Source organism: Clarias gariepinus, chromosome 10 (genome assembly GCF_024256425.1).
Source record: "Clarias gariepinus isolate MV-2021 ecotype Netherlands chromosome 10, CGAR_prim_01v2, whole genome shotgun sequence".
Classification (NCBI taxonomy): domain Eukaryota; kingdom Metazoa; phylum Chordata; class Actinopteri; order Siluriformes; family Clariidae; genus Clarias; species Clarias gariepinus.
The window spans coordinates 24,241,684-24,267,745 of NC_071109.1; the positions used below are offsets into that span (position 1 = coordinate 24,241,684).

The window sequence follows — 26,062 nt, forward strand, 5'->3', positions numbered from 1 at the left end:
CCCTTTTAGTTTTGTTTGTTGCACTCTTTTGGTTGGGGATACACTGTTTTTGGTTCTTTGTTAGATTTGACAAACCTTTATATTTGAACCTCAATTGGAACAACAGTTGATGTGTGTTTTTCTGTTGATTCTTGCCAGGGTGAAATGTTGAGCGTTTTTTTATTATTATTATTATTATTTGGACAAGAGAAGAAAATATGAATTGAATTCAAAGAGGAAAGAATCTCGCAGGATGAGAAGTTTCTCCCTCGATCATGTTCACGTGCATTTGCAGTATTTGCCACCATGTGAGCACTTTGAACTTCATGAATAAAGCTGTTAAAGTGTCCAAACCCAAACTTTGCATGCCTTCTCTCAATGCTTCATCTTTCTGCTATCTGGATATCTGAACTGTCTCCCTTCTGCTTCTGCGATTGTAATTCGCATATCTTTGTTTATGATTAGCACAGCATGCAAAACACTATGAACACTATGAGTGTTATATAATGTCCCTTTTTTATTGTCTATTTTTATGTTAAAAGCTATTATTAAAGCGCAGTATTTATGGGTACACCATAACTGTAAGAGCTACATAAACGTATAGTACTGTATATTAACAAGGGGAAGCAAAAACTAAATTATTTAGAAATGGAAAAAACCTGCATTTGAAAATATCTGGCAAATGTGCCATTTCCATTGCGAGCAAAGGGTGGAGTGTGCGTCTGTTATGTTTTCCTTGCACGGAAAAGGTATTTCTGTATCCTGTACTTTTCGAGATTATTTTAAAACAGAACTTCCTGCTCGAACCACAATTCAAACAGTAATGTGTAAGGATAAACATATAAAAACAGCTATAACTGCTTTTTTTTTTTTTTAGCTATATTCTGTGGTCAGGATTGTAATAACCACTCAAAATGTCTCCCTTGGGGTAAAAAACTAAATGCAGGTCATTTTCATTTCCTGTAAACACATATCTGTTGGAATACATCCTGGGAAATATGAGCCACAACTCTGGGTATAGAAGTGCAAGCATGGGAATCGCTCTGTTCCAGAGAGAGAGAACCAATTTCACCCGGCCTCCAGCTTTACCCTTTCAGCCAGACACTCCAGTCAGGAATCTCCAACAATGGCAGAGCTCCAAACACAAAGAACTGGAGACGGAGAGGCTCGGCCCCTTACACAAGAGGGAGGAGAGAGCCTCGGCTTTCCAGTCCTCCTCCTACATGGCAGCAAATGAGCAAAACACACAATTCAGAACAGGTTAAGCCCTTGGAAAAAAAAAAAGTCTAAAACGTGTATTTGCATGCAAATCTATGAAGCGTAGTGAAGAATTCTATCTAAGAAGCGTAAATCAAAGAACTTTGCTAAGACGCATTTTAAGCTAGTTAGTATATACATGGGATTAAATGATTCTTTGAATAAATATTAATCGAATTCTGGCATATAAACCTAAATACATGCTTTGCCTAATTAAACAATAAGAAGTCATTAGCCATTGAGTGATTAGCTGACCTTCTGTAATTAGTATACATCACTAAGACTTTTTATGGCCTCCAGTCTGCTGCTGACTGGAAACTGTCGCCCCCAAGTGGAAGAACAGCTTCCATTATGATTATGTGAGTATTTGAATAACACACAAACATTTTAGCACTTATGAATATAATACTCTGTGTAAGTGCATACACAGGACAACGCATAAACATACAAAAGATAAAACAAGTCACACAAAATTAAATAAGTGACTTATTTAAACTTTAAAATTATATTGTGTAATATTCATATTATACTGCTAAATAATTATTATATTGTGATAATATTATTTATCATATAATTACATTATTGCACAGTGAAATTTTTTCTTCACATATCCCAGTGTAGCTGGGTTCAAAGTGCAGGGTCTGCTATGATATGGAACCCCTGGAGTAAACTGGTGGAGCTGGGGCTTGAACCGCTGACCTTCCAACCAGTAACACAAAGCCTTAACCCTTTAAGCTACCACTGTCATCCCCCATTATGAATAAAAAAAATTAAACTGTTAAATTTACGAATTGTTTAATATTTGAGAAATATTCTGTTTTCGGGGTCTCGGGCACCTGAATGTTAAGTGCTTATAATATACTGCTGTTATCAACCATAACATTATGACTACTTACCTAATATTGAGTATATCCCTCTTTTTGCCATCAAAACAGTAATGCCCTGTTAACCTGCATCAACGTTTTCTTTCCACTGGATCGGAGGGCACAAGACAGCCTTTATTCCCCATGTGCATCAGTGAGCCTTGGTCACCCATAACCCTGTCGCCAGCTCATCAGTTTTAGTTGTAAGGTGGGAATACATGGATGTCGTGGACGCCAGACCATTGCATCACACGATCCACACACATATTTATAAACTTGATCTATTTAGGGACAATTAAGATTAATCAATTGACCCACCAGAATGATTTTGAAGTGGTAGAAAGAAAAAGAAGAACTCATATGGACAATTTAATAACTTAAGCTCAGGATAGAAGCAAAGACCCTAGATCTGTGAGGTTGCAACACTATATATAGGGTGATGTAGTAATAATTAACAGAAAACAAAAAATACATATATCTTTATGTGTACAGTTTTTTGGCAGAAGTATATTATCATTCATTTATCATGCATCTTCCATGATGAACTGTACAAACTATATTTCATGAAGTTTGTATTACTCAGATTCAATCAGTTTCGAACAAGTCAAAGCATGTATGACAATATGCAGATGAGAATGTTTTTACTGGTAATGTTGCACACTTCCTGTGCAATCCTGTGTCTTTACATATACATGCATGTGCTGTGACATGAACCAAAATGCAGAAAAAAAAAAAGGTTTAGTGGGTTATTTGAGTCACGTGAATATGTGGAAAGTTTATTAGCTATAAGAATAGCTATAAATATACACTGCATGGACAAAAGAAAAAAGGTTTGGATTTACATTAGCAAGAAATAGAGCCTCTGATTGGATAATGAATTTAGTAATTATTGTGTTTTATCTGGCACCAATTATTTAAAGCCTAAGTGAAGCAGCAAGTATTTATTTTAAATGTAAAGAGATATTACTGCTGCAAGCTAACTTTTGATAACCTATTAAAGATAATGAAGCACAAAAAATGAGCTTATGTCTTTGCTCAAATTTATAGTAGAATTCTTTTGGGAAGAATGAGGCGGGTAGAGAAGGCATCGATGATTTGGGATACAAGGGGGTACACCCTGGACGGGGTGCCAATCCATCGCAGGGCACACACACATACACACAATCACATGCTCATTCACACACTAGGGGCAATTTGAAAATGCTCATTAGACTAATTGGCATGTCTTTGGACTGTGGGAGGAAACCATAACACACTGAGGAAACCCAACAAGCACAGGGAGAATATGCTCCATACACGGAAACCGGCATGACTGGAGACGGGAATTTAAGCTGCGCCCTAGAGGTGCAAGGCGACAGAACTAGCTGCTAAGCCACCGTGCTGCCCTTTTTTTTCCACAATTCCATTTCTAAAAAAAAATTCTTATTAGGTCATGGAATTTGAAGTTAGAAATGAGGGACTTTCAAGACTTTCTTCAGTTATTTTTTTCATGGGCTCAGTTTTATAGTCTGTTTCACTGATACTTATACAGTACATTGTAATGTTCTCTTTGTCAAAGCAAATAAAAAGTGTGCTGTAGTTCAATTTGGACCACTAATTAGACCACCTTTTTTACCACTAATAAGTAAGAAGATATTACAAATGTCACATAATGTCATGGAATTCAAAGTATATTTAAAAAGTAGCAGATAAAAAGTTAAAAGTTTCCCAAAATGGAAATACTTACTGTAAGTAGAGCAGAGAAGTTAAGCAGAGATAAAGTAAAAAAGTAACACAACAGAATAAATTTACTTTGATACTGATATTTTTTTAACTAATTAATGTTAATACCTTGTTTGTATGATGAAGATTAATATAGTTTTTTCATTATTTTAATATATCACTTTTAGTTATTATAATTCATTGTTTTTGAATTAATATAATTTTCAAGTGTAAATTCTTATTGTTGAAATGAAACTGTAAAGGAATTAAATATATGATGGATTTTTTTTTTTTATTAAGCAGAAATGTATTCACTGGATAACTAATTTGGAATAAGAGAAATAGAACATATTAGCATGTGCTGTTAGTGAAATAATACTCTTTGGGGTGATTACATTAACTCCTCCTCAATGTTTCATTGTTGATTATTTAACAATAACAGCAACCTCCTTCATATTTTCTTACATGGATGGATGGATGGATGGATGGATACTGTAGATAGATAGATAGATAGATAGATAGATAGATAGATAGATAGATAGATACATACATACATACTTTAATGATCCCAGAGGAAATTCCAGAAATTCAGCAGCAATGAAGCCAGTGACACAAAGGCAGGTTTGTACATGTGATTGCACACTGTATAACTTACATATCGTCAGACCAAAAGTTGCTTTTTTTTTAATTAAAATGCTACAAGATGTATAAAAACAACATAAGTAAAACATATGTCACAAGAAATAATAATTTTAAAAGGCAGTAATGAATAATAATAATTAGTAAAATGAAGGTAAATGCAGCACGCGTCTTTGATGTGCAGTTCTATTTAGGGACAACAGTGAGCACAGTAGTAATTGTGAACATCTTGTATGTCATCTAAAGTGACTGCATCAATGCATAATATGTAATGGTGAGCAGACCATGAATCTAACAGATAAGAGAGTTATGCGAGTAGCTCTGTGATGTATATAGAAGAAGAGCTTTAAGCCTAGAACTCCCATTCCACGCCTGCATGCCCTAGTAGAGAGGTGTTGAAAAACCATATGGTTCTGGGGACAAAGGATTTTCTGAGTCTGTCAGTTGAGCAGCTTTGTAACAGAAGTCTTCCACTGAACATATTCTTTTGTTTGCAAAAAAATATGTGCAGTTTGGTCAGGGTTGGCCATGATGGACAGAACTCTTCTCCACCACTTCCTCAAGGGAGTCCAGCTTCAAACCAACCAACCTTGTCCAAGCAACTTAAAATAAAATAAAGAAAAAATGTGTAATCCTAACAATTAATCAAGCCTGAATATTTTTTGAAGAAAACAAGTTTTTATAATTGCAATATCACGTTGCATGTATTTCATTTGTTTCTGATAAATTATTTTGTGTAATATTATACAGGGTTACACGGCTGGATACTCTCCCTATAGTCAGGTTCATAAATTTTGAAACAAAGAGAACAAAGTTTTTTGGCATTTGGCCTTTGTACACCACCACATTGAATCTGAAATTAGCAAAGTCTTTGGTTTTGATGCTTTTATTTAGGGGGTTTGACAAAAATGTTACCCCTTCAGGAATTACATCTATTTTTATACACATGCACACACACACACACACACACACACACACACACATTTTGGGGACTCATAAATAATAGATCAAATTGGCTGACAAGCTGCTGGATGACTAGGTGTCCCCATGTTAATCCATCTAATGAGTATTATTGGCTAATCAAGCAGATAAAAAGGGCTGGAGGTAAATGTTTGTTTGCATTTGATAGCTATTCAATTAAACTCTTATGGAGGGCTGTAGAGCTGTCTTATGCAAGTGAATGGGGCCTGAAATCATTAGGCTGAAAATAATGTTAATAACCTATCAGAAAAATACCAAAATTACTGGGAGTGGCATACACAACAGTTTGGAGCATTCTTAAAATTAACTGGAAATCTCAGCAACAGCAAAAGGTCTGAAAGACTACGGAATAAGATTAAAGTGGATGTCATAATTCTGTCCATGGTGAAAAAGAACCCTTTCTCATCATCTGGCCAAGTCTAAAAATACTCTTGAGTAGGGTAGGTTTATCATTGTGAATGTCTGCAGTCAAGGGATGGCATTATGAATTAAATACAGATGCTTCACAAACAAGGTGACAACCACTGCTAATGTTTAGGAACAGAAAGGCCAGATTAGCCACAAAAAAAGTCTTTGCCAGTCTTTGGGCTGATGAAATCAAAATTAACTTGTACTAGAATGATGGAAAGAAAAAAATATGGAAAAAGAAAGGAACAGCTCATGATCCAAAGCATACCACATCATCTGTCAAACATGGTGGAGGCAGTGTTATGCCATGAGCGTCTATGGCTTCCAATGGAATTAGGTCACTGGTGTTTATTGATAACCTAACCGCTAATAAATGTAGCAGAATGAAGTCTGAAGTGTATATGACTATATTCTCTGCTTCAAATTGCAGATGAATAATGACCCAAAATTTACAGTGAAAGCTACCAAAGGTTTTGTAATATGATGTAATACAATCTCTCATTGCGTTTTCTGATTTCTTATACTGTAACACTTCCTATAGCCTGTGTTTGGATGAACATACATACAAGCAGCCAACAAGCAGCCAACATCTGCTGAAACCATTTTGTTTAACTGGTATATGTATCTCCTATGGTGGCACGTTGGTGTAGTGGTTAGCACTGCACCTCTGGGGTCCAGGTTCGATTTCCGGCCAGGCTCGATTCGCGTCTCTGTGTGCATGGAATTTGCATGTTCTCCCTGTGCTTGGTGGGTTCCCTCCCGCAGTCTAAAGATAATTGGCGTCCCCAAATTGCCCTTAATGTGTGTGTGTGCCCTGTGATGGATTGGCACCCTGTCCAGGGTGTACCCTGCCTCGTGCCTTAAGCCTCCTGGAATAGGCACCAGATCCCTGCAACCCTCTAGGATAAAGTGGTATAGAATGTGAGTGAGTGAGTGTATTTCCTATTGTCTGTCTCTTTATGACTTATATTAATGACTGGTTCGTTTGATATATGGGATGTAGATGACACCTAGCCAAAAGCTTAAATAATCTCTATTTGTAGAAATCTTCAGACACACCATGCATGCTTGTGTGTGTGTGTGTCCCTCTTTTTTAGTTCGGTAACTCTTTTATTTTATCTTAAACTCTTAAACCTAACAGGCAAAGAAATAAGATACTCTTTACTGACTGAGTCTGTCACCTGGCCTAAACCCAACAAAGAATGCTATTCATTTACTGAGGCAAGTTTAAAGATGGACAGACCCACAAACAATCAGCAGATGAAGACACCTGACAAAGCCTCTCAGGGGACGAACCTTAGCATTTAGTCAGGTCCATGGGTTCCAGACTTTAGGCAGTAAATGACTGCAAAATATTTTCATTAAAGTATTAGACTTAATCATTATGTTTGCAATGGTGTTAGTTTGTGCCATTATTTAAGTGGGTATGTTTATGATGTGTATGAAACCTGCTGTAATTTTTAATGGTTAATGCCACACTTTGGTCAAATCCCCTGAGTCAGACATCTTCAACATTCCATTTCAGATTCAATGTGATGGTGTACAAACTTCAAATACCAAATAAAAACTTATATGTCACAAAATGAATGGACCTGACTGTATGTCCTTCTCAAACCGTCTTTGAACACCACCAGGGTAGCGCAGTTCTAACAACCTTGCTTGTGGATTAGAACACGCCCTGAAGTGAATTTAATAGGTTGCTAAAAATGAAGAAAAAAATGCAGATGATTGGTTAACGGTTGGAATGCTCCCACAGTTCGATCGGTGATTGGTTAAACTGACTCTGTCCTGGTAGTCTATTGGTGCTCGTTAATTCCGGCCCGCTACAGCGCGTGCACGCAGTTAATGCCAGTTTGAAACCGGTTAAGCACGCGCTGCCATTCTTACCCCACCCGGCGCGGAGGTGATTTCATTCAACTCACTCCAGGTTTCTCCTAAATAATTACAACATCTTATTACCGGTGAGTAGTGTAAATATGGGTAGAGAAATTTTACCCATAAGGACATTATTTCTGTTCATTTATTTATCTTTTGAGGGGGAAATTTTGTGAGACAAAGCGCAGCGTGCTGTTAGCTAGCCGTTTCGGCTAACATTGCGTCTTAGCTTAGCGACGTCGTTGTGAGAGCGTGAGTTAGCTAACCGTACCCTACCAAGCTAGTTAGCGTCACCGCTTATACCGACGTAGTACATTTCACATTAATTTTTGACGCGGTATTATTGTCTATTTTTAAGAATTTTTATATTTCTGCATGTTTTTATGGCATGTTGAATTTAATTTCAAGTGTTGCTTGGTCCGAAGGAACCGCTATCGCGCTAAGCTAGACCATTGTACCGAACGCAGCGCTGCAGTTACTTAACCGGATACAGCGACAAATTAGCATGTCATAATCGTCAGACAATATTTGTCGGTTTCTTTCTTTATACTATAATACACGGTGATATCGGTAATACACGGTCTAGTTAGATATCAAGTGCGACGTATTTTGCGTTTGCTGAGTTAGACACCCAAGGCAACGCTTGGCTAATTAGCCCTCGAGACTAGGATAAAATAATGAACACGTGCTTTGAGAAAAAAAGTCAAATCTATTTGACGCCATTTATCAGGCTGATTTTGTATTTGCCTTAATTATTTCGCAGTATTTTATATTTTAACCAAGATCATCAAACTGATCTCGTAACAAAGGCAGGCTGAAAGGTTGTAACGAGGCATCCTTCCCCATGGCCGACTCACACAGGCCTGACCAGAAAACTGTGTCCCTCAACAGTAACGCGTTATCTAACCGTGCTACTGTTATACTACTGAATGTGGCGTGTGTTGCCTTGGATACAAACGTTAAATTATGGGCAACACAAGTTTGATGGCAACATGAAGTTGCTCTTAAACAAGAGCACGCCGTGTACCTCCATCTTGGCTCACAAAGGATTTTCTTGTATTGGTAGTGGGACAGATGGCCTTGGGTTTTTTTGCCAGCAGGTGTGATTTGAAGCCTTTCTGTTTCAGTTCAAACCAGTTGACCAAAGAAATGGTGATGGAGAAGCCAAGTGCCCAGCTTGTCGGGCGAGAGTTTGTCCGACAGTATTACACCCTTCTGAACCAGGCTCCTGACTACCTGCACAGGTAAATGTTCAACATATTTAAAAACAATTTTCTTTCACAGTTTATTTTAGCTTTGTTGGAATCCCTGAATACCACCTAGATAAATAATGGCACTTAGCACTGTTTGTTTGTTTGGTTGTTCAACCAGCTTGATGGTAGTCTCCCCAATGTGATCTTTGATATGATTGTAAAGCTCTTCCCACTGATACCAGATTCAGAGGAGAAATAAGTTAATATTATAACATGGCTGGTGGATTTTTGTTCACTATACTCGTACAGTGGTTCAATTCACAGTATGTGCCATGATATTAAGGTAAAAAAAAATAAGGGTCTGACATTTTTAGCAGAAAAGCAAGTAAACATGTTTATCAATTTATGGAAGAGGTGAACGCTGTAACAAAAAAATTAGGGCCTATTGCTTACATATTTGTATGATACATTCTACAGTGTATTAGAGGCTTAATCAGCTGTCAACCTTGAAAAGGAATAAAACAAATTATTTGCAAAGATTAAACAACTCATGAATTTAATGGTTTCATAACTCCTAGTTCGCAATGGGGGAAGTGGCTCACATGGGAAAGGGCAATGGGTTGCTGATCAGAAGGTCGGGGGTTCAATCCCTAGCACTGCCAGCCTTCCACTTTTGAGTCTTTGAGCAAGGCTCTAAACACTATGTGGTCCAGGGGCGTTGTATCCTGGCTGACCCTGTGCTCTGACCCCCGCTTCCTAACTGGGATATGCGAGGGGGGGGGGGAATAAGTGTACACAAAATCTTGCCTATTTTTTACATTCAGACCTCCAAAAAAAAACATATTTTCATTATTTTAACATAACACTGGGGAAATTGGCTCATGCTGATTTTTTTTTTTTATTTAATTCTTACTTTGTGGGGTCAGACCTAGTTTTGGATTATGTATGATTTCTCAAATGAATTATGAATTACAGATTTAAAATGCAATCCTGAGTAAATAAATTGATGTTAAATGTATAAGTGTATCAATGTGCTAAGAGTGTGCAGTATGTTTTCCAGAGTTAGGAAACCAGATATAACAGCTGGTTAAATAAGTTCTAGTCATTATGTAATGGTGACAATAAGTTTATTTCTAATCTGCTGAAAATAACTAAGACAGTTCAGTCTGTTAGATACACATTTTGTTTTACTAGTACTTTTTGACAAGACTGCACATGCAGCCATGATTCGCGTCATTCTTTCGGTACATACATTTTGTTTTAAAATCTGGGCAAGTGAATATTTAGTGTATAGTATTTAAACATTTGGAACAAGTTTAATCTTTCTGACCATGACAAGGTGTTTTATTAACCCTAAAATTTAAATTTCCACCTTTTCTTCTGTAGACTAATGTTTCAGGTTTAAGGCCATGTGGCATGATATCTATGGAATTGCACTGAGAATGATTGTGATGCTAATTTTGTGCTGCCTTAGCAGGGGTTTTTGCTTTTGTTCTTTGGCATGGTTTGTTCTTCACAGCTGCTAGACATCAGGGTGGGTAATGTGACAGTCGGTTCGAGACAGTCTTTAAAATACAATTTTGGGTTATTTTCTGCAAAATGCATTACTTAAGAAACTTTATGAATTTAAATACACATCTTTATCATGGGTGTTGATTCAGGGACCTTTGGTTCAAAATCTGTTGTCATTAAAAACAGATGAAATTAATTATTTTATGTCTTGGAATCATGCTGACTATTTCATGGTTTTCAGTACAAACATAATACTAAAGTATCTCAGCCATATTTACTGTTTTATCAGTTATTAATTATAAATGTATATTTATAGGTTTTATGGCAAGAATTCTTCTTATGTGCATGGTGGTTTGGACAACAATGGCAAACCCGCAGAGGCTGTTTATGGGCAGTCAGTAAGTACCCCTTTTTACCAGCCTCCAATAAGTGTCCTTTCATAGTTTTGTGTTCTAAATTGTTTTCTCCTTTGTTCTGGATAGGAAATTCATAAAAAGGTGATGTCTCAAAGCTTCCGTGACTGCCACACCAAAATCAGGCATGTTGATGCTCATGCTACTTTGAACGAGGGGGTTGTGGTGCAGGTGATGGGAGAGCTGTCCAACAACATGCAGCCCATGAGAAAATTCATGCAGACCTTTGTGTTGGCCCCTGAGGTAGAGCATTCAAGTCTTAAGATATAATTAACATTTTATTCCACTATGCATCTTAAGCCCAGTTTCCTTTTATCATTGATATCATTAAAGATTGTCCTACTGTCATGTGACTAGTCCCTATGATTGACTACAGAAGACAACAAATGACCACAGATGGGTCTAATAAAAAAAAAAAAGTTTTCATTGGGAGACCTATGAGTCATAAACTGTTGCTAGGACCTGTAGTGATTTTGGCATAAAACAATCATGATTTTTGCTACAAATTGTTTAAGTGGAAACTGATCTTTAGAAATATAATTGGCTGTAATTGTTTTAGTTTAAGCCATTAAATTGCATTTAATTTAGATAGTTTTATAAATAAACTGTTAGTAGGTTTGAGGTTGCATATTTTGTTAATTAACACAATCATGAAATAAAAAAGAAAAAAGTTATCATGTCAGCTACACCTTTCCTGTTATTTATTTTAAATATTCTTTGATCCAGGGCACTGTTGCAAACAAGTTCTATGTGCACAATGACATCTTCCGCTATCAGGATGAAGTCTTTGGGGACTCTGACTCTGAACCTCCTGAAGGTGAGCCACTTGCATGTTGCCTTCATGCTGGTAGTCTATGTGCATTGCACATGGCATCCAATTCATGTCTTACCTTTCCAGAGTCTGAAGAGGAAGTGGAGGAGCTGGAGGAGAGGGTGAACTCGCCTGAGGTGCAGCAGGAAGAGGCGGCTGCGTTTTATGAACAGAGTCCTTGGTAATGTCCCATTTTCTATTTTTGTCCGTTTGACGACAAAAGAAGCTGTGTCACTAACAAATGGTAAAGTGTCATGGCCAAAATAATGAGAAAAATGTAAGTCGCTCTGGATAAGGGCATCTGCCAAGTGTCTAAATGTGAATAGTCACATATATGCACAATATGTGTTTGTAAGCCACCTTGAGGAAAGTATACCTACCTTGTTGTTGCACAACTTTTAAAGGAGCCAAACTTGGATTAATAAGGAAGGCTTCACTTTGTCTAAAAGGCTACAATTTGCAACATGCAATGTATTGTTAATCATTTATCACAGTGGTCAAAGTCTAAACATGGGTGTGTCATTTCAGTGTGGAGCCAGAGGTTCCTCAGGAAGAGGTATCTGTATCCCCAGAGCCCCAACCTGATCCTGAGCCTGAGATGGAGCCTGAGGCAGCTGTTGTGGAACTGAAACAGGATTCAGCAAGCCAGGCTGAGCCTCTGAATGTGGAGAAAAGCCCAAGAGCTCCACCCTCACCTACCCCCGCTGAGTCTGCAGCCACCGTACCAGACGAAAACCGGGTATGTGTTCATTACTGATCTAGCCTCAACAGATCATTTAAGCTTTAAGAAAGCTTAAACATTTAAGTAGGCACTTATTACTGATTCTAATTTCATTTGACAAATACCAGTAACAATGCATAAGATTTGCTCAACAAACTATATAAATTATAGTACAAGTATAGACTGTGGGCTTTAAGGCAATTTATTTTTTTTCTTCCCCCCTCAGCCTTTCTCATGGGCTTTAGTCACCAGTAAGAATCTCCCCCAGGGAGGTGTGGTGCCAGCTTCAGGAATCCCCCCTCACGTAGTCAAAGCTCCAGCAAATCAGGTGTGCTATCATAAACGGCTCATCGTTTGAATTTTAACTGGTAGTCTAAACTTGTGATAGGATGCTTGGTTCATTGAATGACGTAATCCACCATGAATTTATAATTTATGTGATCAACAGCATCCAGTATTTTATATTGTAAGTTGTCTGATTAACTCTTGCTTCAAGTTCAGCACTTTTAGTTTTATCTCATGTTTGAGTTCAGAATTTTACATAACTTTCTGTGCTAGCAATTTTCATGATTGAGTGATGAAGCATCTTATCGAAATTAAGGGGGGGAAAAACTATACAACAAAATTACCACCAGAACTGCTAAGCATATTACTATAGTTTGGATAACATGTTGGTTTTTAGGGTGAACTTTTTCCTTTAGCAGCAGTTGTGATTTATGTAAGTTAAACAGGGATGTGCAAAATTTCACCAAAAAACTTGTGTAGTAAATTTTATTTTTGCCTTTGGTTATATATTGATTGCCTACCTACATCAGCCCAGAGTCGAAGTAAAACCCGAACCCCAGACCACAGTACAGAGACCTCAGAGAGACCAGAGACCACGTGAACAAAGACCAGGACCCCTTTCAGCACAGAGAGCTCCAAGACCAGGAGGTATGCCACACCATATAGACAGATTGTGCTGCCTTAAATGCACTGTGTAACTCGGTTGCATTGGGTTGTTCATTCACTGCTTTTGTAAATTCTGTCTGCTGCTTAAGGGTTTGTGATTGCCAGAAATAATTGGGTCATTTTAATCAAAGTAATTACACAAGACCCAGTCTTCACGAGAAAATGGCTTTTTTCCCCTCTGGCATGATTTGAGCCTTCAGCAAGCTTTACTACATGCTGCACCCTTCCTTTGCCCTCACTAAATAAAATTTGTCTTCCCACCAAATTAAGTTTTTATAATGCAATACATTATAATATGGTTCGGCCAGGAGCAATTTTCCACGTGTCAGGGGTAATGTAATGTAAATCATGGCTTAATCTCTAAAAACTGCTGTTGTGTGTTTTTGTAGTGCGGGAAGGAGAGAGTGGAGAGCCCGAGATCAGGCGGGTGGTCCGGTATCCTGACAGCCAGCAACTCTTTGTGGGAAATGTCCCACATGATGTGGACAGAGCTGAGCTTAAAGAGTTCTTTGAACGTAAGTCTTTGTCCATATGGAGAAGTGTACATGCATGATTCAGCTTCTGTGTATATGGACGTTTTAATTTAAGCATTATTTGTCTGCCTTCAGAGTATGGAACAGTATTGGAGTTGAGGATCAACAGTGGTGGCAAGCTTCCCAACTTTGGATTTGTGGTTTTTGATGATTCAGAGCCTGTACAGAAGATACTGAGCAATCGGGTATGTCTGACAAATGGAATAATTAAATTTTTTTTGTATTTTTTAAATAGATTTTTTTTTTATATGGCATAATATTAATTTGTGTATTATAGCCCATTAAGCTGCGGGGTGATGTTCGTTTGAATGTGGAGGAAAAGAAAACGCGTTCAGCACGTGAAGGAGAGAGGCACATTCGTCCCAGAGGCCCCGGAGGACCACGGGACAGGATAGGAGGGCCAAGGGGTCCGCCTCCTCGAGGGGGCATGGCTCAGAAGCCAAGTTTTGGTGCCGGGCGCGGTGCGGGCGCCAGCGAGGGGCGTTACGCAGGACCACGCCAGTGAAGCAGAACTTGTCTCAGATCACTGCTGATGCAAGTCACCCTGAATAACAGCTTTCCTCATCCTGTTTGCCATGCTGCTCCTGGGCTGCAGAATGGCATATCCCCTTTATCTGGACTTCTGATTTGAGTTTGAACTCGAATTTGTTGTAGACAAACTACTTGAATTGTGGAAAAGGAAAAACCCAGAATTTTTTTTGTTCATTTCCGTTTTTTTTTTTTGTTTGTTTGTTTTAGCGTTCTCTCCCTGTTTCTTAAAGGAACGTGTTTTTACTGCTCGGGCAATCCTGTGTATTGCTAGCGCCCGCTTGTCAGGTCAAAGTGCAAATATGGTTTTATTTGGAATTGTCACCAAGTCAAATCATGGTTGTGTCTGAGTGACTAGCATGTAAAGAATCCTGTTTGCCTTCTACTGTTGCACTTCATCAAGAATTACATATTTTAACAACTCTGCTGATGAGAGAACAGAATAAACTTGATGTACTGTTTTGATCCCTGTGTGTTTTGCAGTACGCTACTGATTCTTTAAAAACTGTTCCATTTTCAAGGTAACATTACTCATTCCTTCAGATACCCCAAGGCAAAACCCCAAACAGGCAGAGCTTGCTTTTTCATAACAGATCCCAGTTCACATGTCAAATAGGCTTGTTCCACCATCTAAATTTGCACACTTCCAGTCTGGCATATCAGGTTGGGTTTTATCCATAAATCTCAAACACTGCACATAAGTTTAAATTTGAGATGCTGGTCCTCAAAGTGGGTGGCAGGTATCTTTTGTCTGGCAAGAAATCTTTCAGTTTACATGGTTTTAAGAATAAATGTTCTCTTTAGCTCATAACTTATTTGGGCAGTGATCCCTGTAATTATTTAAACTCCAGCCTTATTCCCCAAAATCTACAAATTGTGTAACCTTTTCATGCCACAGTACAACAACCAGTAGTACTGAGATCTTTGCATTCTTTCTTAACACTACATTTAAAAAAAGAATAGCGGTGGGAGACATGGCCATATGAAATTGAATTAAGTATAGCTGCTACTGTGTAAAACCCTTCATTAGACTAGGGTAAATGTGTCAGCAGGAGGTGCAAGATTACTGTTCAGAAACACCACTGCTTTCCTCCATCATATGCATGCTTAGTTCTCACCACATAAGCTCAAGATGTCCTCCTCAGCTGGCATTGACCCATACAACAGATGGAGTGCCCTAATAAAAGCCTGCAACATGAGAAGTACTATGCAGCTGCATACTCCTTTGCTTAGGGAGTCGATATTAAAAGGTATCAGTATATTTCAAGATTTACACTCAGTGGACACTTCATTAGGTACACCTTGCTAATATTGACTTTAACCCATTTTTGCCTTCAGAACTGCTTTAATTCTTCATTGCAAAGGTCTAACAAGGTACTGGAAAAATCCATAAAGGTTTTGGTCTGTATTGTGACATAGCATCACATTTGTTGCTTGTTTGCTGGCTTCACATTCATAATGTGAATCATTCGTTCCACCATGTTTCATAAGGGCTCTCTGGTGACGGGGGCCATTTGCGTCCAGTGAACTCATTTTCGTAAGTTCAAGAAATTAGTGTGATAATTTTAGCTTTGACATGGTGTATCTTCCTGTGGTCATAAAGGGATGAACATGGTCAGCAACAATATTCAGGATAAACAAAGCTTAGTTAATATGAAAGGACCCAAGACAATATTCCCCTTACCATTACACCACCAACAACCTAAATTGTTGATACTAATCAGGATAAATTCATGGCTTCAACTTTACACTATTACTGACCCTACCATTGCAGCAAAAATTGACTTATTGGACCAGGCAATATATAATTTTTTTTTATATAAAAATTCACCTAGTTTTGGTGAGTGCTTGTGAATTGAAGTCTCAGTTTCCTGTTCTTAGCTGACACCTGGTGTGGCCTTCTGCAGCTGTAGGCCATCTGCTTCAGGGTTTGACGTGTTGTGATGATTACTCTTGCCTTTTTATCAGCTTAAACCACTTTGGCCATTCTTCTCTGACCTATGGCATTGTCACCTAGAGAACTGCTTCACTGGATATTTTCTCTTTTTTAAACCATGCTTTGTAAACCCTAGAGGTGGTGCGTAAAAAAAAATCTGTCTGGCACCACCAACCATGCAACGTTGCGTAAATCACCTTTCTTCACCATTCTGATGTTTTTAATTTTATCAGATTGTTTTTTAAAGTTATTGAGCTGCTGCCATATGATTGGCTGATTAATTATTTGTGGTAATGGGCAGTTGATTGGGTGTACCTAATGCTGTGGCCAATATCACCACTTGAATCAAGCCACTCACCACTTTGTAACAGTTGGCTGTTTTTATGTTCTTAGAAATGAGTTTTCATGATGCAGGCCGTTGTTTAACCATTGCTATTTCCCACCATCTTGACAAGCTAAAAAAAAATAGATAAGTTAAGAAACAAGATAAAAGTTAGTCTATCTTTTTATTTGGAAAGTCATTGGCCCAGATCTCATATCTTACTCTATGATCAAGCAAAGTGCCCCCACAAAGGACTTGCTTGAGCTCCTTGCAGTTTTCCTAGGGAGCTAACAGTTTGGTTAAGGGTATATTAAATATAGATGAACAATTCATCCACTAGAATCCTGACACAGCTGGTACATGTGCAAGAATCTTGTTTATTTTTATTTACCTTAGCCTTTAATACAGCTGCTGGACAAGCAACCTGCCAAACTGCATCTGCCATTGGATCATTGAGTACCTGACAGACAGTCAGCAGTATGTGTGGATTGAAAATTGCATGTCAGGCGTAATAACCCTCGATACTGGTTCAGCTCCCTGGTGCGTGGTCTACTTCTTATTTGTCTCCAAATATACCAACGACTGTACAGTACCTCTATGGACCAATCTGTCATGCTCCTCAAGTTTGTGGCTATATATTCAACAATGATGAGACCATATACAAACATGTGGCAACTTTGTACAGGCACAATAACTTTGACCTGAATATCACAAAAACAATACTACTACTAATAATAGAAAAGAATAATATGTTATTGATTTCAGAAATAAAAACAACCCCTTGATTCCCAAATTGCTCTAAGGGACTCGTTAAAATGGTTGAGTACCAAATACCTTGGTCCTGTCAGTTTAAGCTATCTCAAGTGGGATCGAAACATAGCCAGTATCATAAAAAGGCTCAACAAAAGCTATTTTTCCTGTAACAGCTCAAGAAATTCAATCTCCCCCAGGCAGTACTGGTCCAGTTCTACACAGCTATCACTGACTTCATCTTGACATCCTCCATAATTGTCTGGTTGGTGCTGCTTCTGCCCAGGCCAAGGGAAAAAAATGTACTGCATCATCCGCACTTCAGAAAAGATAATCGGGTAATGCCTGCCATCCATCAGCCAACTGTACAAGACCAGATTAAAGAAGCATTCAGAGAATATCAGCGCAGAGCCTGTTTGAGTGATCACACTGTGGAAAAGGCTTTAGAGCAGCTGAAACCAACACAGCACATCTCTCAAAAAAATGTCTTCCCACAGGCGGTATCATTAATAAGTAAACTGTGAACTTGTCCACTGTACTATACAAGGGTACCTGCACTTTACAACCCACATTTCTGAATAAGTGCTGTATGTTAAACTAGGGCTGTCGGAACCGTCTTCCACATGATGTCCGAAATGTATAAACACTGAAGTGGTCTGGACATTGAGGAACACACTTTATGGAAAAAAGTAAGTAATTGTCCACTTTATCAGGATCATTCATGCAGTGTTCATCTAATCAATACATATATCATGCAGAGACATGATCAAGAATATTGTTTACTGTACACTTCAAAAACCAGGAAACCAGGTGTGATCTCTGTACCTTTTTTTTCCATTGATATTGGTACCAGTAGGGCAGATTTGAGGGTTTCAGATACTGCTAATCACACAATAGTCAAAGAAATAATGCAGGTCAAAAATAAAATAGAGTGAGCAACAGTTCTGTGGGTGGAACCACCTTGTTGAAAAGAGAGGTCAGAGGAAAATGCCTAAATGATTAGTTTGAAGTGCCAGGATGGATATAGTTATTCAAATAGTCACGCTTATATAATCTACTTCAACTTCTGCGCATAAGAAACTCATACTGCTGTACATTTAAACCCATAACCTTATTTTACTACTTTGTAATTTATTGTAAATAAGCCATTTATGCAATTCTGATTAGACGCTTACATGTACTTGTTGCACAATGACAATAAAGTTAAATTGAATCAAACTGAATCAAAGCAAATCGAATCGAATCAAATCTTTACAACCATAGTAAGCACAAAACCATCTCAGCATATACAAAACGTCAAGCCTTGCAGTGGACGAGCTGCAGCAGCAAGGGGCTCTGCTCCAAAAACAGGAATCTGACACTATCATAAGATTCACGGAAATTTGACACTTGGAAATGTTTTTTTTCCCATTCTCAACTCAAACCAGTCCATCTTATACTGAACTACCATGTCATTTATTTTGTTTGATGTTTTATATTATGCCATGTATTTGTGGGAAACAGCAACATCTAGTGAAGCATCAGTTTTACAAATGTTGACATGGTAAAACATTGGTGATGTTGGATTTGACGTCATAGCTTTCAGAAATGTATCAATCCAAAATGGAAATAGTACAATATACAACTATTGTATGAGTGGAGCACGTGAATGCATGCCAGCATGAAGGATGAAAATCATGCTACAATTTAAAAAATTGAAAACCTACCCATTTATTTATAGAGACAAAAGATTGCTGATCAGTTTCTTAACTGCTTTGCTGTGGTCACATTTTCTGCCCATTCTGGTGTTTGATGTGAACGTTTACCTGAAACTCTTCACCTGGATCTGCATGATTTTATGCATTGCACTGTCGCCACTTGATTGGATAACTACATAAAAGATGGTGATAAAACTGCATAAAAGATGAGTGCATGGGGACACCCGACATTCATGCCCATATGTGGGCTCTCCCCAAAAGGCACACTGTGAACATTATGTGTATGTAGACATCCATGTGAAAAATACAATTAATATATTAGTATAATGATAGTATACTGTAGTAAACTGAAATATTAACTATCGCTTTTGAGTACAAACTGTAGAAAACTGTGGTATTTCCTAGTGCTGTATAATATAACATTTTTACCTTGATTTTGATTGAGGAACATTTTTTCCCCATCGCAGTTCACTGACAAGATTTGTACTCTACTGTAAACATGCTCCACTATTAAAGCTGTTTTTTTTTTTTTTTAGAAAGAGTTCTCCTCCATGTTGCAGACTGGGTAGGGTGCTGTTATGTGACTATACACACAGTGGTATGTTTTAAGGGTACAGTGGGAAAAGAATTAACGTAATTAAGAAATAATTAACAATTCTATTAAAAAAAAAGGCATGGGCAAGATTATGTTGATTAGAGGTTCAGAATGTTGGTTTCGATTTATTTTTAATTGATTGCCCAGCCCTAGTATTTACTGTAGTATACTATAGTAAATTTTACAACCCTGCTTCCATGCAAAAATACAGCTAGCTCCGGTTAGCCATATGGCTAGTTCTAGGGAAAGTAGTACTAAATATTAGATACACAAAACAAAAAATACAAACTTGATTTAGCTCAGTGAGATTGCACATGACTCTCAGCAGAACTTTGGAATACATTTTTGCACGGAACAAGGGTTGTGAAATTTGACCCGATTACTTACACTGCACTCATTTACAGGATGACAAACTTTGTGTTGTGCAGAACAGAAAAATTTATAACGGTGGCGTTGGGCAAAGCAGGAAAACTTCCGACATTTTGTAATGTACTTATACAGGTGAAACTCGAAAAAATTAGAATATCATGCAAAAGTTCATTTATTTCAGTAATGCAACTTAAAAGGTAAAACTATACATGAAACTCGTTACATGCAAAGCAAAACATTTCAAGCCCTGATTTGTCATAATTGAAATGATTATGGCTTACAGCTCATGAAAACCCCAAATCCACAATCTCAGAAAATTTGAATACTACATGCAATCAATAAAACAAGGATTAAACTATCTTGCTTTGCATGTAATGAGTTTATCTCATATATTAGTTTTACCTTTTAAGTTGCATTACTGAAATAAAATAAATCTGTTTCACCTGTATGTACCTCGGTTTTTTAGATTTATGACAGACTTGAAAAAACCCAAACTACCCCTGTAAGAGTTCCCTTTACTGGAAGGAGCCCAAACCTGTTCCAGCATAACAATATCCCAAGCTCAACGAAAGACATAATTTGCCAAGGTTGCTGTGGGAGAACTCTGTCAGGTGTCCACAAACTGTTATAACCTATATCCGTGAATTGTCCTGGTCCCAGTAAGGACTAATGCATTTATTTACTTTATCCTGTATTCAGGGTCGCAGAGCCTATCCCAGGAGCTATAGGGCATGAGGCAGGGTACAACCTGGACAGGGTGCCAATCCATCACAGGGCACACACACACACACTCACACACACACTACGGGCAATTTGGGAACACCAATTAGCCTAACCTGCATATCTTTGGACTGTGGGAGGAAACCTGAGTACCCGGAGGAAACCCACCAAGCACGGGGAGAACATGCAAACTTAGAGGTGGTAATCGAACCCGGACCCTAGATGCGCGAGGCGACTGTGCTAACCACTAAAAGCCACTGTTGCCGTCTGCACTGCGAGCGTGGCTGATTATTAAAGGTTAAGATTAATCTTGACTGCATACCGCTATTCACTACAGTGATATGTTACTATAATAAACCTGCATGCAAAATAAATCATTTATATTCAGTATTAAAGCAAGATGGATTGGTAGTCACTGGGCTGCATGAACAAACTGAGACTTGCACACCAGCATAATAAAATCAAGAAAAGAAATCACGAAAATTTACTATGAACATCCTGCCACTCTGTCAACAATTTTGACTGGTGCAGTTCTTATGTTTATCCTGGAAAATGGCATAATACCATCAACATTATTTATTGATGGTTGTTTTGGGTGCATTAGTAATATAACACACACACATACACACTTGTGTCATCACTTTAGTCTTACAAAAACACACAAGCGCTTCATAGTCATTATGACTTCATAACACAAATACAAACAATAGAGCTCTTTTTTTATGTTCAACTTCTCTAAGATCACGACTCTAAGTAAATTTGCGATAGAAAAAAAATCAGTTCCGAGACTTTGTTCAGAAAACCTTTAATAGTAGAATTAGCTTTAGCATAATGACATATTTCAATAAATATTTAATTATATACAGATACAGCAGAAATGGTACATTCCTTTTTTTTCTTCAAAGTGCTCACATTTCTGTACAAGCCAAAAATATCTGCCATTATTTATATTCATGCAAAATATTCTATGTTTCAGATTTAGAAAAAAAAAGAACACATTAGCTGTATTTTTTTTAACTCCTTAAAAGAGAATTGCACACTTTAATTAGGATAATTCGCAAATGAAGATGTGCACTTTGTGCCAATACATGATATACGCAAGTAAAACAAGAAATGAAAAACACAGATTAAGGCCATACAAGCTTATGCAAAAAACAACCCAGAAAACCTTCTTCACGGCTTCGAGTCACAAGAAACGGTCATGCCTAAAGTCACTCTCAGTGATCACCCTTCAAGAGCTAGCAATAAAAAGGTATCGATAGAAACAAAAAAGAAATCATAAAAGGAATCATATCATGCCTCATAAACTGACAATTTAAAGAACCAATGCAAACTTTTTAATTTGATATTTGCATGATAGTTTTGCCTGGTAAAGGCTCGGTTGCACATAGCAGATGTTTCACGTCGCGCTGTCCTCCTTTCCAAATCACTATTAGTCCTCTGTGATCTTCCAGTCTCTAGTACCATAGCTAGTAGTTAAGGAGAGGATCCGTGTGTGAATGCAGTCTTACACATAAAGGACAAAACAGCAGCGTGAGTACGATAAGTGGCTTGGAGCAGCGTTAATCATCAAGGGTATTCGGGGGGGGGGGATCGGGGGGGGGGGGGGGGGGGGGACGTTGTTGGGGGAACAGCAACATTTATCGAAGCATAATCAGTTTTACAAATGTTGTCGACACGTGTTAAAACATTGGTGACGTTTGATTTGACTTCACAGCTTACAGAAATGTATAAAGCCGAAATGTAAATAGTATACAATATACAACTAGTGTATGAGTTAAGCATCTGAATGCATGTCAGCATGAAGGACGAAAATGATTCTAAATTGAATGCTACAAATCAAAATTCAAATCTACCCATCTATTTATAGAAAGAATAAATTGCAGATTATTGCAGTTTCATAACTGCTTTGCTGAAGTGCTACAAATTCGTTAACTGAGTGAATACTAAGCATGATCAGTGTCGTGTTCTGAATGGTCAATGGTCAAGAGCTCAGTACTTGCATCATCTACTTGCAGGACTTTCATTAATATATTAACAAAAAAAATGTAAATAAAGATATGTGAGGATTCCTATGAATTATCATGACAGAGTGGCCTGGTGGAGGAGCGCAGAACAACACGGTTTAGGATTTATTCCCATTTCCCCGTCATGATTCAGTGCGGCACACAATTTTCATGCCCTGCACAAGGTGAATCATCTGTCCTGGAGCAAGGAACGTGTTAAACTGGGAAGTTCTGTGATGATTGCACTCCGGCACACCACGCCAGTCCCACTCTAATACAACTCTAACGTGCTACATTCATTTCTCATCTCAGATCTATGAACCAATATTCGATAATATACTTATATAACAAATGAATAAATATGGGCCTTATGAAGTAATTACACCTCTTATTAATTCAATCACATTTCTCCAGGCAACACTACAAAAAACAAAAAAAACATAGCTATGATAGAATGCGTTGTTGCATTTTATTATTGTTTTTTTAATTAAAGCTAACCAGATTACCTTACGGGATAAACAACATACTGACCAATGAGAAAGATAGTACACATATTTCTCATAAACAGGTAAACCCCTTTACATCAGGTACTAGCTTTTGCGTAGCTGAAAGGCAGTGGCAATGCTTTAAGAAGATTTACTCTTTGGCCGAGAAAACAAATCAAGTGGATAAACAGAATGTCGAATGGAGCGAAACACTGCACCAGTCCCGTGAATGGTAATGAATCATAATTCACACTGCCTCCAGGACCTCGCATGGTGAGAATGTACTTTCATTTCTGTCAAGAATATAAAACATTAGCAAAGAGGGAAAAATGGCACAAAAAAACATAAACAAAAGAAAACAATGCGCATAACATAAAGAAGGACGCCATGTCACTGATAGTGGACTGAGTGCCCCATTGAAAATTAATCAACCAATGAATGAATGAATGAATGAATAAATAAATAAATAACATACATGTCATTTTGGTAATGTGACCCTGGGCCACGAGGAAAAAAAAAAAGAAAAAGAAAATAATTGCATATATTCTTATTGCATAGAGAAGCCAGATGAGGATGTAATCCATGGAAGCTTGTTGTAACCGAAATCATCATATTTAGATACATTGCAAATGATTTAGACTGCTGCACGAATACATACTTTGATTCAGAGTTTAAAGTCACAGTAATACACGTTTGGTTGTTAAATATATATATTTAAGTGTATGGTTGAGCTGACTGCTTATAAAAATAACATTTTCTGCTGGAGCCGATGCCGACGCTGAAAAACAACGTGATGCCTTTAAGGGGAAGAAAATGATCACTTTTTTTTTTCTTTCTTTTTCATGATGTCTATGCTGCGGAAATGCAAACCGATGGAGCTGATAGTTAAAACACTTCTCGTACGTTTTCCTCTTGTTTTCCTCAGTCACGTCATAATACATAGCTTGTAAATATGTCTGTCGTCTGAATAAATAAAGCAATAAAGGTTTATAGCCCAAAGTTTCTTTCTTGTTTTTTTTTTTTTTTTTTTTTTACTGTTGATCACAAAAGCTGAGGAAAATGGTACAGCAACATGCTGTTCACTTGGCACATGAGTAAATGATGTAACTTGGACAAAAAATTCACACTGACCACAGCTGGTATAAACAATATATTTTTGACGGTCACTCGTCAAGCTTTCACTGGTAAGGTGACATCATGACAGGACTTCATCATCAGCATGACGTCCTGTTTATCTGGGCATTGACAAGTGCTTGCAATACATATATTGAAGCAAATCTAGACATAGATATAGATATATTCCAGCGACTCCTGCATTACTTATATATGGAAGCACCGAACCGCATGGCGTTCTTTTAAACCCTTTCCGTTTTCCAGTTATCTCTCTTGAAATAATTTGAGTTTCGTTTTAAATACTCAACATATTACAGTGCTGCGTGTAATCTCCTTTACACCCCTATAATGCAGCATGTCTTCAAGTTGCAAAAAAAGAAGAAAAAAAAGAAAAAATATGCCACACAAGAGCAACAACCTCTTGAATTTTAGTCTGCTCAGAGGTTCTCTGATGTATTTGTAAAAGTCGAATATTTATGTTGCCATTTTTATGTAGATTTTTTTTTTTTAGTAAATATATTGCCACATTCATATATCATGCATTTTACTGCATTGCTATTGCACAGGTCCAGATTATTCAGGGGAAATGGAGGAAAAGGACAGAAGAAAAAAAAATATCTAGAAATACCTCTGCCAGGGGCTCGGCACTGAAAGCAAGTAAGTACTGAGGACAGAAAATGGCAAAGGGAAAGGGGAAAGAGGGGTGCGGGGCGGTGGGCAGCGATAGCGGCAGCTTTTTCAGCTCGGATCTCACCCTTTCCTTTGAATATTTACTGCTTGTGAATATCCTCGCTGCGGATGATCTTGTAAATGATCCAGTAGAAAATGTTAAAAATGAGGAAGACGAGTGGGAAGGCAACCCGCGACACCGTGTCGATGCGCTTGGCGCGGCTGATGAAGAGCTTACGCATCTCCTCCACGCTCTTCTCAGGTGGCATGCTGGAGGCAGGCGCGTTGTTGTTGCCCTTGATGGCCATGCCATCTTTGGCCTGCAGACACGCAGGGCCCATTCCGTAGGCAGCGAAGCTGAAGCGCCCTTCACCTGCCTCCTCCTCCTGCAGAACACACATACACACACCACCTGTTAGCAGTCTGAATGGCTGGTATCTACCCGGGTACAGGTTGACATTTACCTACTACTTTTGTATTCGCTGTTTTATTTTGTATTATTAAGGTATGCTTTTTACTGAAAGAAATTAATTTTAACACATAATTTTGAACAAACCAAAAACCCCATCCAAAAAAACAATCTTGCAACTAAACCATTTATTTGGATTATTAACATCCATTCGCACAACCGCATCTGACCCCATTTATGGTTCCTTAGGTTTCTAACAGAGTTGAGAATTCTGACCGGATACTGTAGCATATGTATATCATGTCACATATCTCTTAGTTTTGTAATGTTACCTCTCTGATCAATTTTTATTTCCGAAACATTACCGTGAGCTCCCCGATTACTGTACTTACATTTCTCGGGGAGCATAAAGATTGGGCTTTGGAGCGATGGAAAAATGCCATGTGGTCTGATGAGTTCAGTTTGACCTTATTCCCGACTGATGGGTGTGTCAAGGTAAGAAGGGAAGCGCATGAATCAATGCACCCATTATGCATTGTGGCCACTGTTCAAGCCTCTGGAGGCAGTGTTCTGGGGTTGATCTGGGGTTGCTTTAGTTGGTCAGGTCTAGGGTCAGCAAAACTGTG

General features: G+C 38.1%; 2 protein-coding genes across 3 annotated transcripts in view; one reads left to right on the forward strand and one right to left on the reverse strand.

Moving 5' to 3' along the window:
• The first annotated feature begins 7,659 nt into the window (after positions 1-7,659).
• Positions 7,660-14,830, forward strand: g3bp1 (GTPase activating protein (SH3 domain) binding protein 1). Its single transcript, XM_053506536.1, has 12 exons — positions 7,660-7,789; positions 8,831-8,947; positions 10,725-10,806; positions 10,891-11,064; positions 11,548-11,638; positions 11,720-11,813; positions 12,161-12,371; positions 12,580-12,681; positions 13,169-13,286; positions 13,694-13,819; positions 13,913-14,022; positions 14,115-14,830. The coding sequence occupies exons 2-12, from the start codon at positions 8,853-8,855 to the stop codon at positions 14,340-14,342; spliced, it is 1,431 nt and encodes a 476-aa protein (XP_053362511.1). The 5' UTR covers positions 7,660-7,789; positions 8,831-8,852; the 3' UTR covers positions 14,343-14,830.
• Positions 14,831-24,269: 9,439 nt separating this feature from the next.
• glra1 (glycine receptor, alpha 1) overlaps positions 24,270-26,062 on the reverse strand; it is a 58,580-nt gene continuing 56,787 nt past the window's right edge. For both annotated transcript variants that reach the window (XM_053505045.1, XM_053505043.1), the window contains one exon: positions 24,270-25,413. In XM_053505045.1, coding sequence (XP_053361020.1) covers positions 25,129-25,413 — 285 coding nt within the window. In that variant the 3' untranslated portion in view covers positions 24,270-25,128. The remainder of the gene's footprint in view (positions 25,414-26,062) is intronic.